This window comes from Netta rufina (assembly GCF_964035555.1).
Source record: "Netta rufina genome assembly, chromosome: 3".
Classification (NCBI taxonomy): Eukaryota; Metazoa; Chordata; class Aves; order Anseriformes; family Anatidae; genus Netta; species Netta rufina.
In genome coordinates this window covers 3,944,638-3,961,649 of record NC_140125.1, presented here as the reverse complement: position 1 = coordinate 3,961,649, position 17,012 = coordinate 3,944,638, and the positions used below count along the sequence as shown (strand labels likewise).

The 17,012-nt window shown below is 41.8% G+C and overlaps 1 protein-coding gene across 2 annotated transcripts in view; it reads right to left on the bottom strand.

The window, feature by feature from the left end:
- EML6 (EMAP like 6) overlaps positions 1 to 11,567 on the bottom strand; it is a gene marked incomplete at both ends in the record, with an annotated part of 130,181 nt that extends 118,614 nt beyond the window's left edge. For both annotated transcript variants that reach the window (XM_084283939.1, XM_084283940.1), the window contains one exon: positions 11,371 to 11,567. In XM_084283939.1, the coding sequence (XP_084140065.1) occupies positions 11,371 to 11,567 (197 nt within the window). The remainder of the gene's footprint in view (positions 1 to 11,370) is intronic.
- Between the last annotated feature and the right edge of the window lie 5,445 nt (positions 11,568 to 17,012).

Below are 17,012 nucleotides of genomic sequence, written 5' to 3'. Positions count from 1 at the left end.
TAGCATTCACATAGGTGCTTTTTAGAATACTAGCAGTAACTCTTCTGAATTGTTACCAATGCCCCAGCAAGCAGTTTGCAATTGGGCAGATTAAGCAACTTTAGGGCAAAGCAATAGCTGTATAACATTCATCAATTCAGGAAAAGCAAAGGGATCAGTGTACTGGTCAGGAGGTTAAAAAAATCAGAAATTAATTACATCCAAAACGTTAGCCTTAGCCCCAAATCACTTTGTTGTGATCACAACTTGATAATCAGAAGTTTTGTTTGTTGTGGTTGTTTTTTTATGAATACAGTAGGCTATCAGTGCTTATTTGTGGTATAGTAGTCTAAATTGTCCTACTCAGAGCTAAAGTTTTACATGTTGATGCATATGAAATGAATATTAACTGCTTGACAGCGGCTTTATTACTGGTTTATCCTCTTACTCTTTAGTACTCCTAGCCCACTTTCCATTTATCCAAGATCACTTAAGTGTTCATCCTTAAACAGTGTCCTACAGATTGCTTTTCTCCCCCCACCTCTTTTGCTCCCAAAGATCTTCAGCCTATACTGGTGTCACCATGACTCATTTCTTAAGCCACCACTGGATTTTTTTTAGTGTATATAGAAAAAGAAAAAAGAAAGCCAAACCCTCTTGCAGCTAGCATCAGGCCAGCTCTGTTCATGAAGGCCAGCTTTGGTGTAGCAGGCTTTGCAGTCCATAAGCTTCTCTTTGGCAGAGTGAAGGAGGCTCCTCTGAAGAGGGTGGAAAAAAAATGAACCTAACACAGATGTGAAGAACTCTGAAAAGTCTGTTCTTTTAACTTAACAGAAGGGAAATAAAGAGAATTAGCTCTCCTGAGCTAATTTTATTCCTTTTAGTGCAATATAAATGTCAAATTTCCACTGAAAATAAAATGGAAATGCTAATTTTCATTTGAGATCTGTGATGTAATTTATATCCAAAATTATGTATGCAAAAGAGTCCCATATCCAAAAGAAGGCCCCCAAAAATTTTAGATTCTGAATGTTGTACAGAAACCAATTCAATTATAAAGCACGGGAAATGTAACAGGAGAATAAAGTGCTATGCGTAAAACAAAAAAATAAGCATAATGACATTTCTTTAACAACATTATTTAACAATCTTAAAGACTCAAAACTATTTTCAAGTCTCAAAGTGCAAAAATATTTATATCCTGAGTCTATGTCCACTAATCTTAATCTTCTAAAAACATCCAGGAAGGCTCTGTAAGCTTTTGGAAAACCAACCTTTCAACCACTATAAATGCAATGTCTATGTTAAACTTCAGTGCATACTTCATTTCTTCTAGGCTTCTACATTCAAGCAAATGCATCTAGCAGGTTCCCTGAAACAGCATTACCTGAACGTTCTGGGAAAACCTGTTGTGAAAATATCACGAAAGGAATATGTGCACCTCTTGTAATAATGTTCTGCTTTTTTTTTTTTTTTAATGTTTATTAAATTATTTACTTTACTTGATGAACAATACTTACACACCAGACCTATGGTGTTATGTTAAACTACCATGAAACTACAGAAAGTAGTATTCCTAGCTGTGATTTTAATGGACTTTGAGCATCTTTTGTTAAAGGCTGTTTCCTGCAACCATGTAGCTCCGATATAATTCTTTAAAACCTGCTTCCTGACTTAAAAGCGATGTAGCCAGTGCAGGCCCAAACTAGAATGTGTCTTCAAAATCAGCCTGAAATTAGTAATTCTAGGTTAGCACCTCATCTGTATCACACCATTATGTTCTTTCACACCACAGAAAAGAACCGCAGTTGCCTGAAGAGAAGTTGTGTCCCAGTCTGCCACCAGTGAAGGTGCCAGGTGCACAGACCATGGGGGAAACAGAGGTACAGTAAGGCTACCTCCTAGATACTTCACTAATCTGCAAAGAGAACCACCCAGTAAAAATTTACATTATTTAGCTCCTGGAAAGAAGAAACTGAACTTTAAGTGCTCTTGTAAGGAACACAACAAAGAACTCACCATCCCCAAAGTAGCTTTGCCTAACTGAGATGGTTATATTTAATTCCCAGATTTAACTTTATCAGCCTAACAAAAAAAAAAAAAAAGCTTTCAAATAGCTCTTTCAACAAGTGATAGCTTTCCTAATGACTCAATAGAATATCCTTTTAGACTTGTGGCCCACATAGACAAGGCTTTCCTGTTGTCAATACTTTAAAAAAACAAAACAAAACACACACAAAAAAAACCCTCTACCAGCAGAAGTGGATTCAGATCATAAGCAGTAATCTCTAATTAAATGCATACAACCTTGGACCAAGAGCATGACAATTGCACATTGCAAACTTGTTCTAAAGCTGCTAAAAGAATGAGTAGCTTCATTGAGCAGCATTTCATTGGGTGTTAAAAAAGAAAAAAAAAAAAAAAAAAGAAAAAAACACACAAAACACTATCTAAAAAGATCAGAAAGTCATCTCAGAATCCTCCAGGAATCTGCTGCAGACCTACTATAGACTATTTTGCTATAGACCAAAATCTTGATTAAATGCAGCCATGCTAGTACATATTCAAAAACAGCATAAAAACAGGCAAATACTTGGTCCTACTGGCCACGTAATTTGTCACACATAATCACCTTTCTTTACTTATATTCTGCAAGACAGAAGGCAGAAAGCTCAACTTACCTAATCATAGTTCCAATACATATATAGTTCCAATACATTCCAGCATTTGGAGAACTAAGCAAAATGTTCATTTAGATACTTTAGGAATAACTTTCAAAAAACAGGGATTGGAAAAAAAATGAAGGAATGGTCAGACAGAAGCTGACTGTGCTTTCATCTTTAGTCTAATGTAGAATAAAGTATGGTCTAACTAATCATAGTGAAAGGATGAAACTCCATAACTTGAATTGCGAGTTGTAATTAGCTGAAGGCATGTTTTATTGCATTTTTTAACTACAGTTAACTTAATCACTCTGAGAAGAAAAAAAAAAAGACATTTAAAAAAAGAGTGAGAGATGAAAAGAAATGGTACATTGTATCCTGAATTCTTCAAGAGTTCAGTTCACCTTTCCTGAAACTGTTATAAATACCCTTATTTTGCAATGAATATTTGCACATGAGTTACTACCAAAGACAATATAAGAGTAAATGACATTTGCATTTTTCATCTCTGCATAGGGAAGGCAATTTCTGAGGACTGCAAGGCAAACAACTTTGTATAAATACACCACCACTTTTGACGTAATACAACAATATTACTAGTCAGCAGTTCCTTTGTAGGGCTGCCACTTCAACATTCAGGTCTGCTGAAAATAAAGAAGACAATCAAAATTTCTCATAAAAATTCAGAAAAAAAATTGTAACTAGGATTGTTAGGCAACTAAAACAAGGAGGTTACTATTTGTCTCTGAGTGTAGTTTATTTCCTATTCCACTTCTTTCATCTTAGTTTCAGAGTATTCCATTCTCAAATAAAGACAACCCATCTGTCTCAAAAGAAAGAAGAAACTTCAACATCAACAGAAATTATATCAATAAGATACAGTGTACCAAAGTACACTATACTGTTAGACTGTTAAAAGGAGCTTGATGTATTTTATATTAAATCACATTAGTAAATGCCAAACACCTCAGCAATAATTCTGAAATGTGAATGTCAAAATTTGACACCACTAAGTCCATCTCTGACTGCTAACTTAATTACATACAGCTAGAATTCTCAGTTATGTGAAAAATCTCAAAAGACTGCAAAAACATACAGCTCAGAGCATCACCACTACACAAGATCAGACAAATAGCAATACCTCTTTGTTTTGAGAACAACATCATTAACAAGTTGTTCTTAACAACTTGCACAATCCTATTCAGAACGTAGGGTGGTGAGAAAACTAAACCAGTAACTTCTATTTCCAGTATATTTGCATAATGCATTTAAACCTTTCCTCACATCACCAGTAACTCCAGACAAAAATACTGTAATGTTCTTCCCCAGATCCATGTGATGGCACTGGCACTGAAGATACAGCAGGGGTGAAGTATGTTTCCTTTAGAGATCTTCTGGGTTGGCTCATCATGTCATTTTTCAAGAAAAACATACAATCCATATTTGATCTGAAGGTCAGATCTAGTATAGATTATAAACAAAGAAATAAAGCTCCAAAGGTCTCATTCCAGGGCCGTTACAAATATCACCTCTAAAGACAAACTCAAATTCAACTTTTGGTAGACAAACTACAGGTAACCGAATGTTCTTGGAGTTAAAATGTATCACAAAAAAAAAAAAAAAAAAAAAAAAAAAAAAAAAAAAAAGCTGCTATTCCAAATTAAAGACTTCAGGTGGATAAACAAAATACAAATTTTACATTTTTGTTGTGTACTAAGGTTCCTGTAAGAGGCATCCTGCAGAAACAATTTGAGCTGAAGAAAACCTGTGGATACTACACCTAAGCCTAGTACTAACGCCACTGAGGAGAATTCATTGAAATATTTATGCTACCTAATAACTGTTCCTTCTACAGAGGTTAACAGAAGTATTGCTGCTGTTTCTTCTCATCACCCAAGACTTTTATTTAAGAAATAACCTCCCTCAAGCTGAAAACCCTGCTTCTACTCTTAAGGAGACGCTATAGCAGAGGAGTGCTCTTCTGCAATTCTCTGCATAAACTAAAAAAAAATAATAATAATAATAATAATCCCTCTTCCATTTTCAAAGGAATTGCAACCATTGTGTCCTTGAGAAAAAGGCTGAAGCGTGGACTATAGCAACCTACACCTCCGCATCCGCGAAGTCTTGGCTGCCAGTTCCTATGGTGAAGATGTAAGAAGGGCATTTGTAGCCCTTATCAAAGATGATTCTCTCTTGTCATATCCAGTTACAAACAAGTTATCCCAAGCATCGTTACTCTGCACTAAGTGCTGAAATACACAATTTTTTTAAAACACAATGAAAAAACAAATTAATAGAGTTGTAGTTCCTCCTGGCAAAAATAAAATAAAATAATCAAGATTTGGAATCAAGAAAGTAAGTATCTGGAAACTGCCTATATAAATCTGAAATCTGTTTAGTCAGGTTAAGAAAGACAGAAAGAATAGTTCTTGGAGGTTGACCTCTATGAGACAGTTTGTGTTTATGAACTTATGTAGAAGTTAAAATTTGTACACTTTTTGCAGGATGTCCTATTGTAGAAGACAGTAATACAGAACTGTCCTAAAGGTTCCCCATCCCCATCCTTTGAATGACCAAGATAAATTCAGAATGACTCACAAAAAGGCATTTTCCTATGACTGATGGTAAATAGCAATTGCACACCTGAAGATTCCTAGTCATCTAGATTAAAATAGTAATTTAAATTTCAAGATAAACTAATGTAAGCAATGGGAAGACGGTAAAATGACAGATCTCTAACTCCAAGACTCCAATATAAGATTAATGAATACCCAAACCTTGATCTTCAAAAAAGATGCACAGTTCTGTGTGATGAGTTTCTTCTCACAAATCCAATGAAAAAAACTTAATACACTAGCTGATAAAGGCTTAAATGCTTGTCATTTTTCAACTGTGTAAAGATAGAAATATAATAACAATCCAAGCACTTTCTGCAGAAGAATACAAGTGCTTCCTGTTTTGTTGAACAAGATTTTTCTTTTCCATTTTGATAACGAGTTAAATCTAACTAATGATGTAAATGCTCAAAACTCTACTTGCAATTTTTAATAACAACCACCTTTTCACTTGTTCAAACAAACACACAAACTGTGACTGGGCAAGCAGTGAATCTTTCTAATATTCCTACTACTATATCTGATGTCTCACTGGGATGTATAATGATTAGTCTGTTTAAATAAAGTGGTTAAGAGACAACCATTCTCACAGACATATTGTACATGTATAAATGTCTGCTAAACCTTTTATCTTTTTAACTAATGCTTTTAAAATTATATTTGATAAGATGTTGTAACTATATATTCCACATCTGATGCATTAATATGGATATTTACGAGAAATATCTATGCCAACTCACACCTCAGTAAAAGCTTATAATCCTAACATACCATAGCAGTCAAACAGAGCAAATAGAAGAGCAGCCACCAGAATGTCCTGAAAGAACAGGCATTTTCCCCTGTTTTTTTGAAACTGAATGTAGAATAAGCCATAAGCTGATAAAATTAGTTTATTTTGGGCATTTCTGGGGTTTTAAGGATTTCCATAATAAGAAAATCCTTTAACAACCTACAGTCTCAAAACACTTCCCAAATCACTTTGGTATACTCAGATCTCAGACTCTGCTTCACTCTAGCTGTCCCACAATCCTGCTTTTCAAGTTGTAATGGCTTTGCTTTGGTACCTGTATAGCACCTGCATAGGAAACACATCTGGAAATTCTGTTGTTAAAAGTCTCGTTTGGCTTCATTGCTACTTTCCTATTTTTTTGGTTGCTAAGTTTCAGGTGTCCTGAAGAAGGACAGTTTCAGCCTGTCCTTCTGTGACTAAAGTCCAGGTTAAACACAAGCTACAGACAGTACAATTTTCCATACAATTACAAGAAATAAAAACATTAACTTGAGTATCATTTTATAGGAAACAAATGCTGTAACTTGCCATCAAGAAGGTGGCAATTCTACGTAAATTTTAATTATTTTAGATCCACTCAAATAAGCACCCTCTATAAGCATAAATATTATAATACATAAATTTGAATAAAACTATTCAAGTACATTTTTGGTATTTTCACTTTGGGGGTTTCATTTGCGAACCTCTGCCATCAATTTACTTATTCCAAAATTACGTTTACTATTGTCAACAACATATGACATTGCCTCAAGCAATCGTATTTCTTTTTTCCCCCAACTACAGAAAGACAAGAAAACAGTCACGTTCTAATAAGAATCCAGCTTCTTGAAAAGAGCACTCTAAAGAACAAACCAGGCCCCCAGTCATTCTCACAGCAAAGTAAATCTCATAACTATTGGCACATCCGCATTTTTAATCTCAATCTGTCAGCACAGTAGAACACGTACACCAGCATACTTACAGCAATATTCTGATAAATCCTACATCGCTATTACATCGTAAGCAGCCTTACATAAACAACATGCTTTGGTATCCACAGATAATAGGCTGGCTTACCAGGTAACATGCCCAGGCAGCAAACACCACAGAGGTGCCTGAGAAAGGGAGCAGTCTCTTGTGCAGATCCCTCCCTACCTTACAGGTGACTTGTTTTAAGCCAGTTAGAAAGTGAAATGTGATTTTTTAAAAAAATCACATAATGTGATATAACGTGCATAATACCACAACATATACCACATCCATATACCACACTGCATAATACCACAACATATCATATACATGAAGGTATCTGTCAAGTTAAACATAAGCGTCGTATCATTATTAAGTTGTTCTTAACAACTCACAATCTCGTTCAGAATGTAAGGTAGAAACAATGAGAAACCTACTAATTGTAGATGAAGTCTTCAGTACAATGTAAAAGGTGTTCTCTCAGTGAGTTTTTGCATATCCAGGAAAACTGTTCAATATTGCAGACATTATTGGCAATGAAAACAAGGAAACATCTAATTGCTTGCTGTTATAAAAGTAACGCACAATAAGAGTGAGAAAACCTGTTCTTTTTGCAAGAGTTCAATTACAGTCAAAACTTATGATCCAGTCTTGCAAGCAGTAATACTAAACATAAATCCTACATGAATTTCATTGAAGGCAGTAACACTACACGGATGCAACATTCTTGCTGAGATGTTAACTTACAGCCATTACAATGGCCTGCTGTAAAGCCCACTTCTAAGTTACTCAGGAAGGAAAAGTCTCCAACTTCCAAAACCTAATCCTGTAAAACACAAATGACCAAATTCAATGAAAATAAGTTATGTGCATAATGACAATCTGTACTACCCTTTCTACATGAAAATGTTGCAATAGCTAGACTTGGACATAGCTATTACACATTAGCTATGATGCTTCAGCTAGATCACGTTTCAAGAACAAACAGAGCTACCATGCAAGCAACTTCAGGATTGCTTTGTGGTCTGTAGTATAGGCATTAGAGTAAAACACAGGGCTCTCAGCTTAGAGAAAACAGGAATATTCCGACCTTCACCCCCCCAGGCTGCTAGGTCATGCTTGACCATCAAAGCTGCAAACTTCATAACTGGCATGCATTTTTAGGGTCCAAATAAAACTCATTAGTAGTCAGAGACCAGAACCAATTCTACCCATTTCAACCACATGCTCTCATCCTGTTTTATAATTACAGTACTTGATAAACAATAGCATTAGCTATTCAGAAATAATTAAATAATGTGCAAGAAGAATAACATTATATAATGGGAAGTAACAAAAGAATCATAAAATGCTTCAGGCTTGAAGGGGAGCTCTGGAGGGCAGCCAGTCCAACCCCTCCACAAAGCAGAACTCACTTCAAAGTTAAACTCTGCAGTCCAGAACTGTATCTCATTAGGAAGTTTAAAGGAGGATGAGCTCGGAAGTACAGCACCTTGCAGTTGCCTCACACAAGAAATGAACTTCAGAACTCACTTGTTCATACCCTTGTTCACACCCTGAACATCCTTACTACCATCCTTACATACCTTACTAGCCAAGTGCAGTGCATTAAGTCCCTTATACAAAGGGAACTTTTCATATATAAATCATTTCTCCATTAATCCAACAGCCTGGTCTATTATAGCCAAAATTAAATTACATCCAACTGCATTACCTTGATACAAAGCAAGAGATGAGACTATTAAAATTGTGAAAACAGTGAGCATATGCCTTTACATGTGACCTTTTCACCAAGGGAAGGTATCTGCTTTCATGGTTGTAGTAAACTTTTTAAGGTAATGCACATGTTCTCAACACTCTGAATAACGGCTTCATCATTTATTTCCACAAACTAGTATTTGCTGAAAGCTTTCAGCATGGGACGAGCTAATGGCAACCACTGGAAGGGGTTCTGCACACTTAAAGGATTTACAGTCTTAATGATTCTGCAATCTTTTCCAAAGTCTGCAAGTTCTACTTTTTTCTTCCTTTTTTTTTTTTTTTTTTTTTTTCTCTTCTTCTTCTTCTTCTTCTTTTTTTTTCTTAAGTATGTTTCAAACCTCCTTAGGAAGTAGTCTGTTGGACTGCAAATACGTGCACTACCTGAGAAGGTAGTCTACCTGAGAAGGTAGTCTCAGGGAAATAAGATCACAACAAAAGCAGAAAAACAGGAAAATTATATTCATCTCATTCAACTCTATTTGATGCTGTGAAGCCTGAAGTGCAATCATTTAAATTCCTGCATTTATTACATATATCAGCAATACTCAATACAAGGAACCACTGACTTTAAAGTACTGACAGTGATGGGATATTCCACAATAAGGTCTACAAAGCACATCAAAGGCAGAAGAGGCAAACATTAACAGATGCCGACAACAGAATATTCTAGCAACATTTCGGAGACACTTAAACAACAACTTTTTCCTTCCTTAAAACCCTTATGACAGCAACTTTTCTTGGCCACTAAAAATGGAAATCAACTGACATCTTGGGCCCTGTTTATGCTTTCTGGGACAAAACATTTCATCCTCTACAGAAACTATGGTCATCCTAGAGAATTCTCTGATCCAGGTCAAGATGAAAGAAAACTCTTCATTCAAAAGCATTAGTTAAACGCTAACTGAACAGACAATGAATCCCCAAAACACCTGCTAATTTGAACAGGTGATTGCTAGTTTTCTTAAAAAAAACAAAAAAAAAAAAAAAAAAAAAAAAAGTAGACCAAGCACAGTTAGTATCAAAGTACAAATACAAGGCACTGACAGTCTTCCTATTCCCATTTTAAGCTCTAAATGTGACACTGCCAAAAAGTGGTATCCTAATATGAGATGTTTTAAAAGACAAGGCACAGAAGTTGTCCAACACAGTTGGGTTTGGCAGGGAAGTGTTATCAAGTATAAAAAAAATAGGGGATACACGCAGCTGTGTCTTGACAAGTTATCTTTCTAGTATTTATTGAGAATTCAAACACTAGCTTACACATACTGCTCTCTATATGGATTACACTTCATATCCCCTAGAGTATCAAAAATTATGTCCCTGCAGTAAAGAAAACTTGCATTTCATGATACCATGGATGCATCTGAAATAGTCATTCCTCTCTTAATTATCTGAACACATAATAGTCTGTTTGAATAACCTTCTGGAAGTGGTAACACCTTGGAAACCACAATAAACTTGTAACCACATGCACCGAATTTTCTTGAAATGGCACTGCTTTAACTCAGATTATAAAAGGGAGGAGAAAAACGCTACTAGGAGACACGGCAGCCAAGCTCTCACTGGGAAAAGTGGATGGTTTTCTGTAAACAAGACTCCAGAATGATTGTATGACAATTATGTGATTTTGTTACCCAGTGTCAGAACTCTGACTTCAGCATATATTTCCACAGTACTACTGCATCATGAGCCACCTGGGACTATTTTGATCAAGCAAATGCTTCATTCATTCTGAATTCAGGTGAATAGGGAGGGCAGCAGCTAGCTGTGCTCAGAGGAGTGTCATTACCATGCAACTCCCTTTATGAGGATATTCTAGTTTCAGGTTTTTGTCAGGAATAGAGCAGGAGTGGAGACAACATTAATTTTCTATTTACTGACTTAATTTCTATATTCTGAACACATTATTTAAAAGGCTATCTTGAGCTCTGGAACCACATTTTTGTTGTGTTACTTTGTGTGGTGCAATAAAGTTAGTATTTCTGTAGTATGGTAACATCAATTAAATTCACTTTTTAAGCAGAAATTGAAAGAAAGACAAGAAATTAGCAAGATCAGTAGCAAGACCTGTGCTTTTGTAGCCATCTTGCACCAGCACACTCGGAATTATTTTGATTGGAGTACCAACAGCTCTACTTGATTTTTCAGGGAAATTTTCAGAACGGTATGTTTATGGCCAGGTTTATGGCACTCTTGTGCTGGGTGTAAAGAGAACTACACCTTCCTTATCTAAGACATCAGAATCGGTGATACAGGTTCCCAGCGCTGGGGAGATTAGCTGCTGGATCCACAATTTTGCAGCACTGTTGCACTAAGATCTTCCCACTGCATTTCTATATAGAAATAATCTATTTTGCCTTTGGTGCAGTGCAACAGAAAAACTTACCTTCTGTGTTATTATAGCAACGTTTTGAAGCTGTGCTAATAATAATCAAATCTAGATACCCAGCTTTTACCCAGACAGCTGATAACAAATCTGAGCTGCTTTAAAACGACAGGTACAAGCGGAGCTGTGAGAAACGAGGAGGGGGGTATTCTGCCAGCCCTACATTCTCCTCCCTTCCTTTTAAACCCCACCCCGCCCCACCACAAGAAAAGTCAACCCCCTTACCTGATAATATCGTCGTTGTGCCCTAGGAAGAATTTCTGGCTGTGCTCTCTGGTGTTATAAACCACGCCGACTCCAGCCACGAAGTAGACTACCTCTTTGCCCGCCGTGTAGTACAGGTTGTTGCGGCATTGGTGACCCCTGTACCCGTAAACCCACTCCAGACGGAGCTGGCATCTAGGAGCTGTCCGATCCGCCATGATAACCAATCCCCTCTCCCCACAAGCACGCACAAAACCTGGCGCTGCCCCCTCCTCCCGTTAACTCCTTCCCCGTCGGGGTTTTCCCCTTTAAAACGATAGCGGTCCTTGCCCAGCTGCCGAATCTTCAGGTGGCACTTGCCAGCGACGACCGTAAATGCAAAACGCATTCGCGGATCGGGGCTGCTGCTACCGCCGCCGCCGCTCCTCCTGCTGCGCTGCCACCATAATCTGCTGCCGCCCAGGGCGAGCCGCCGCCGCTCCCCGCCGCTGCGCGGCCCCGGCAACTTCTTGCGGGAGAAGGGAGATAACAAAAATACACCTACATAAACAGCAGACAGGGCTTTTTTGCTTTCCGAAGGCAAAGTAACTTCTGTGCGTCACCGCCACCTGCCAAAGGCTCCCTGCTGCAGCTCTCGTATTGCACCTTCTCGTCTTCCTGCAAAAAGCTTCCCGGGTGTTCTTCTTGCTAAGATTTCTATCTTTGGATCAAAACTGAAAGAGAGGGGGAAAAAAAAAACGGGAAAGAAAAAAAAAAAAAAAAAAAAAAAAAACACCGTGTTTTCAAACCGCAGAATGCATGTGTATTTAAAATGCAGGGGGACTACTTTGACTGGGGGGGGACACTGCTTGGATGTGTGCTGTGGCAGCACTGAGGGGTTAGGGTCTCCTAAGCCTTTCCAGCAGGATCCAATGCTCTCAGTCCTCATATAATGTACTATGGAAAGAGGATTTACATACAACATCCAGAATAAATATGATATGATATTACCCTATCTATCCTTGTTCCCCAGACTCCAAAACTTGCTCTTTTTGGACTCTACAGTGACTGCATAATTCAGACAACTTCATGTTGTAATTTTTCAGTCACAAACCACTCCAATTTGCCCTATTTTAGGGGGGCAGGAGGAGGTGATGCTGCATGCATTTCTTGGTTTACTGCTGTCCACTGGAGCAGTATTTCCCAGGGACGCACTTCCGTGCTTTTCTGTTTCATCCAGAGCAGGATTTGTGTTGTCATCACCAGGCGAGCATGGTTGCTGCACGTTGTGGTGAGCCATCCATCGCTTTGTAGTATCACTCAACGAGAGACCAAACCCAGCCCTCCAGAAACTCGGCCACAATCACAGGAAGGCGAATGCTGAATCCGAGGCGAAAACCCCACGGCTCATTCAGCCAGGCACCACAGCGCAGCGCCAGATGGAAGCCAGGGATAAACTCCCCGCTACGAGGCTGACCCGCGTGCCTTTCCCCACACAGCACCGCCTCACGTTCGCTGCGTGCCCCGAGCGGAGACCAGCGTGTCGATAGCGGCTCTCACACCCTCACAGCGCCGGCAACGCTCCCCGCCCTCAGCTCCTCCACCCTCCACGGGAACCTGAGAGGAAAACCTCAGCAACAGCCTGCGGAGGGAACCGCGGCCCCCGCTGAGGGCTGGGCACTGCCCTCCCGCCCGCCTTTGGTTGCCAGCGCCGCGCCCCCCGCCCCCGCCCCGGCCCTCGCGGCGCCTCGTGGGGATGCGAGTTCCGGCGGGACCCTCGCTCACCGCGCGGCCAGGGGGCAGCGGGCGGAGAGGAACTACAACTCCCAGGATGCCCCGCGGCGGCACCAGCGCCGGTCGGTTGCCGTGGTGATCGTATTGCGGCGGGAGCGGAGGCGGCGGTGCAACGGCCGCGGCGCGAGGCGGGGTGGTGCGCGCGGCCCGGCGGCGCTTCCCGCCTTCGAGGCCACACGCGTCAGGGGCGGCGCGCGGCGTTTCTGCGCTTAACGCACTGTGTGTTACAGATGGTGCAGCGTTGCATTTCTTTCATAATCCTACCCCAAGTTCTCTCTTAAGTATTTCCATCAGCAACTGTTACCATATGATGCATAATACAAGTTCAGCCAAGTCTTTGGAATATTTCCACCCTTCCATCCAATCACAGAACTGTAGGGGTTGGAAGGGACCTCCAGAGATCATCGGGTCCAACGCCCCTGCCAAAGCAGGTTCCTTAGAGCAGGCTGCCCAGGTGGGCGTCCAGACGGGCCTTGAATATCTCCAGAGAAGGAGACTCCACAGCCTCCCTGGGCAGCCTGTCCCAGTGCTCCGTCACCCGCACCGTGAAGAAGTTCTTTCGCATAGTGGTGCGGAACTTCCTGTGCTCCATGTCCAGGTCTCGCTGAATGGCAGCACAGCCTTCTGGTGTGCCGGCCACTCCTCCCAGCTTTGTATCACCAGCGTCTGATACAGCGTATATGTATCATATACTTGCTGAGGGCGGACGCTGTTCCCTCATCAGAGTCGTTGATGAAGCTGTCGAACAAGACGGGACCCAGCACCAACCCCTGAGCTTGTCACAGGTCTCCAACCGGACTCTGCGCCGCCGATCACCACCCTCCGAGCTCGGCCAGTCAGCCAGTTCTCAACCCACCTTACTGTCCGCTCTTCTGTCCCAGGCTTTGTCAGCTTTGTTAGCAGGATATCATGGGAGACAGTAGCAAGAGCCTTTGGATTTTGTTGTGTTGTTGTTGCTTGGTTTGGAGATTCACATCACGCTCCGTGATAGAGAAGTTTAGCGCATCGGCATCCCACTGGGAAGACACAAAATGCACTCCCAAAGTCTTTCCCCGTCTCCTTAGCACTGGGGGTGCCTTAAGAGGAGAGCGGTCATGGCAGGGCCCTTGCAACGCTAGCAAATGCTATGAAAAGCTGCATTCGGCTGAAAAGTAAGTGAATGGCATGAACGTGATCTCACTATTTGAACTAATGAGTTAAATGTCCACTCCTGCAAAAACACTCAAAGAAATAATCCAGTAGGTTATGTGTAGTTAGGCAATCACAGCTGAAACTGCAACAAAGTGCCGATGGTGAGAAACAAACAACAAAGCCGTTTCCTTCTCTGACAGCGGGACACCTCGCTCAGGGAAGACCCCCACGTGTCGCCTTCAGAAAGCCTTCGACACCCTCCACCTCGTGCTCCCATCAGCAGATTGAAGAAGGTGAGAGGGAGCGGCTGATGGAAGACTGCTCTATCCAGAGCGTGGGGTCTACTGTGAAATTTTCCACTGAGATTGTGTCCGTTTCTGAGGATTGTATTTCAAGGAACACACACACCAAGCAGAAAGCACCCAAGGAACCCAGGAAGCGATGCTAAGAACGACCCTTCTTAGGATCAGACTTCTAGGAAACATGGTCTCTAAGGAAGGATTAACCATTGGATTACTGGACTAAGGCTTTAATGTCAAGAGCAGGCAGAACCGAGCTGTGGAGAAGGCTGCTGCAAATAAAAAGCGAGCAAACTTCTCCCCAGGCCATAGATGTGGGACAAGGAAGAAAGGACTTCTGTTGCAGCAAAGGGACTTTAGTTTAGGTGTTACTGTGTGGTGCTTTTACTTGGGTGGGCAGCCGAGTTCCAGCCCGGCCGCTCTCTCACTCCCCCTCCTGAAAGGGAAAGGGAGAGAAAATCCGATGCCAAGGGCTCAAGGGCTGAGATAAGGACGGGGCGATCACTCAGCAGGTATCGTGATGGGCAAAGCAGACTCAGAGTAGGGAGACAGTAAGATTTTCCCCCCCCGGTGCACCCTCTCCCACCTCCTCCCCCCGAGCGGCTCAGGGGAGCGGGGCAATGGGGGCTGCGGTCAGTCTGTAGCGCTTTGTCTCCGCCGCTCCTTCCTGGTCGCTCTCTGCCCCTGCTCCACCGGGGTCTCATCCGCGGGCTGCAGCGTGGAACCCTGCTCCACCGTGGTACACCATGGGCTGCAGGGGGACAGCCTGCTTCACCGTGGTCCTCACCACAGGCTGCAGGCTCCGGCACCTGGAGCACCTCTCCCCCTCCCTCTTCACCGACCTTGGCGTCTGCAAGGCTGTTTCTCATTCCTCCCTCTCTCCCAGCTGCTCTTCTGCAGCAATTTTTTATTTATCTTTTTAACCTTTCTTAAATCTGGCCTCTCAGAGGCACGTGCAAACAACAGCGCTTCTTGGGCTGGCTGTGGCCAGCAGCGGGCCCTTCTCTACCATGGCGCAGTTTCTGGATTCTTCTCACAGAACCCACCCTGATGGCCCCCCCGCTACCAAAACCTTGCCACGTAAACCCAGTACATGAGGCAAGAGAACGCGGAAATGGTTTGAAAGAGATTTATAGCAGCATGACAGAACATGGCACCTCCCAGTACAAAAAAGACAGCTCTACAGGAAATGATCGGTTGGCAGATTGAAAACAAACAGAAGAATGTGCTTCTTCATACGTCAGGCACGGAGCTGTCGGTCTGGCTGCAGACATGGGAGATGCCAAAAAGCGCCTCACTGTAGAAAACACCAAAAGCTGCACGATGAAGAACTCCTCAAGGGCCGTAGTGAAGAAAGCACCAAAAGCTGCACGATGAAAAACTTCTCAGGGCCTGGAATGAGAGAAAAAAAAACACCAAATGTTAGAAGACGAAGCACTTCTCAGGGGCTGGAAGGTGAAAACAACACCAACATTGGCATGATGAAGAACTCCTCAGGGAAAACGCGGTGAAGAACCCCAAAGGCTGGATGGTGCAGAACTCCTCAGGGCCGCAGTGAAGAAAAGACCACAAGCTGTGCAATGAAGAACTCCTCAGGGACCACAAGATGAAAAAAAAACACAAAAAGCCCCATGAAGAATTACTCCTCAAGTGCCACAGTGAAGAAAATTCAGAAATCTGAATGAAGAACTCTCCTCAGGGGAAACGTGGTGTGAAGAACCCCAAAAGCTGCACAATGAAGGCATCCTCAGTGGAAACGCATTGAAGGAACCACAAAAAGCTGGACGCAGAAGCACTCCTCAAGTTGCAGTGAAGAAACCAGCAAAAGCTGCTCAAGAAAGCACTCCTCGGGGCCTGGAATGAGGAAAAAAGAACACCAAACGTTAGAAGATGAAGCACTTCTCAGGGGCTGGAAGGGGAAAACAACACCAGAATTGGCATGATGAAGAACTCCTCAGGGAAAACACGGTGAAGAACCCCAAAGGCTGGATGGTGCAGAACTCCTCAAGGCCGAGTAGAACAAAAAACCACAAGCTGCACGATGAACTCCTCAGGGCCGTAGTGAAGAAAACACCAAAATGTGCTCAATGACGCATTCCTCCGGAGTCACAAAGTGAAGAGAAGCCCAAAAGCTGCGCGATGAAGAACTCCTCAGGGACCACAAGGTGAAGAAACCCCAAAAAGCTCCACGAAGAATTACTCCTCAAGCGCCACAGTGAAGAAAATGCAAAAAGCTGATTGATGAAGCACTCCTCTGGGGAAACGTGGTGTGGGGAAAACCCCCAAAAGCTGCACAATGAAGAGATCCTCAGCGATGTAGTGAAGAAAATAGCAAAAGCTGCTCAAGAAGACACTCCTCAGAGGCTGCAGTGGAGAAACACCAAAAGCTGGATGATGAAGCTCTCCTAAAGTGGAAACATGGTGAAGAGATCCCGAACAGCTGAACGATGAAGAACTCCT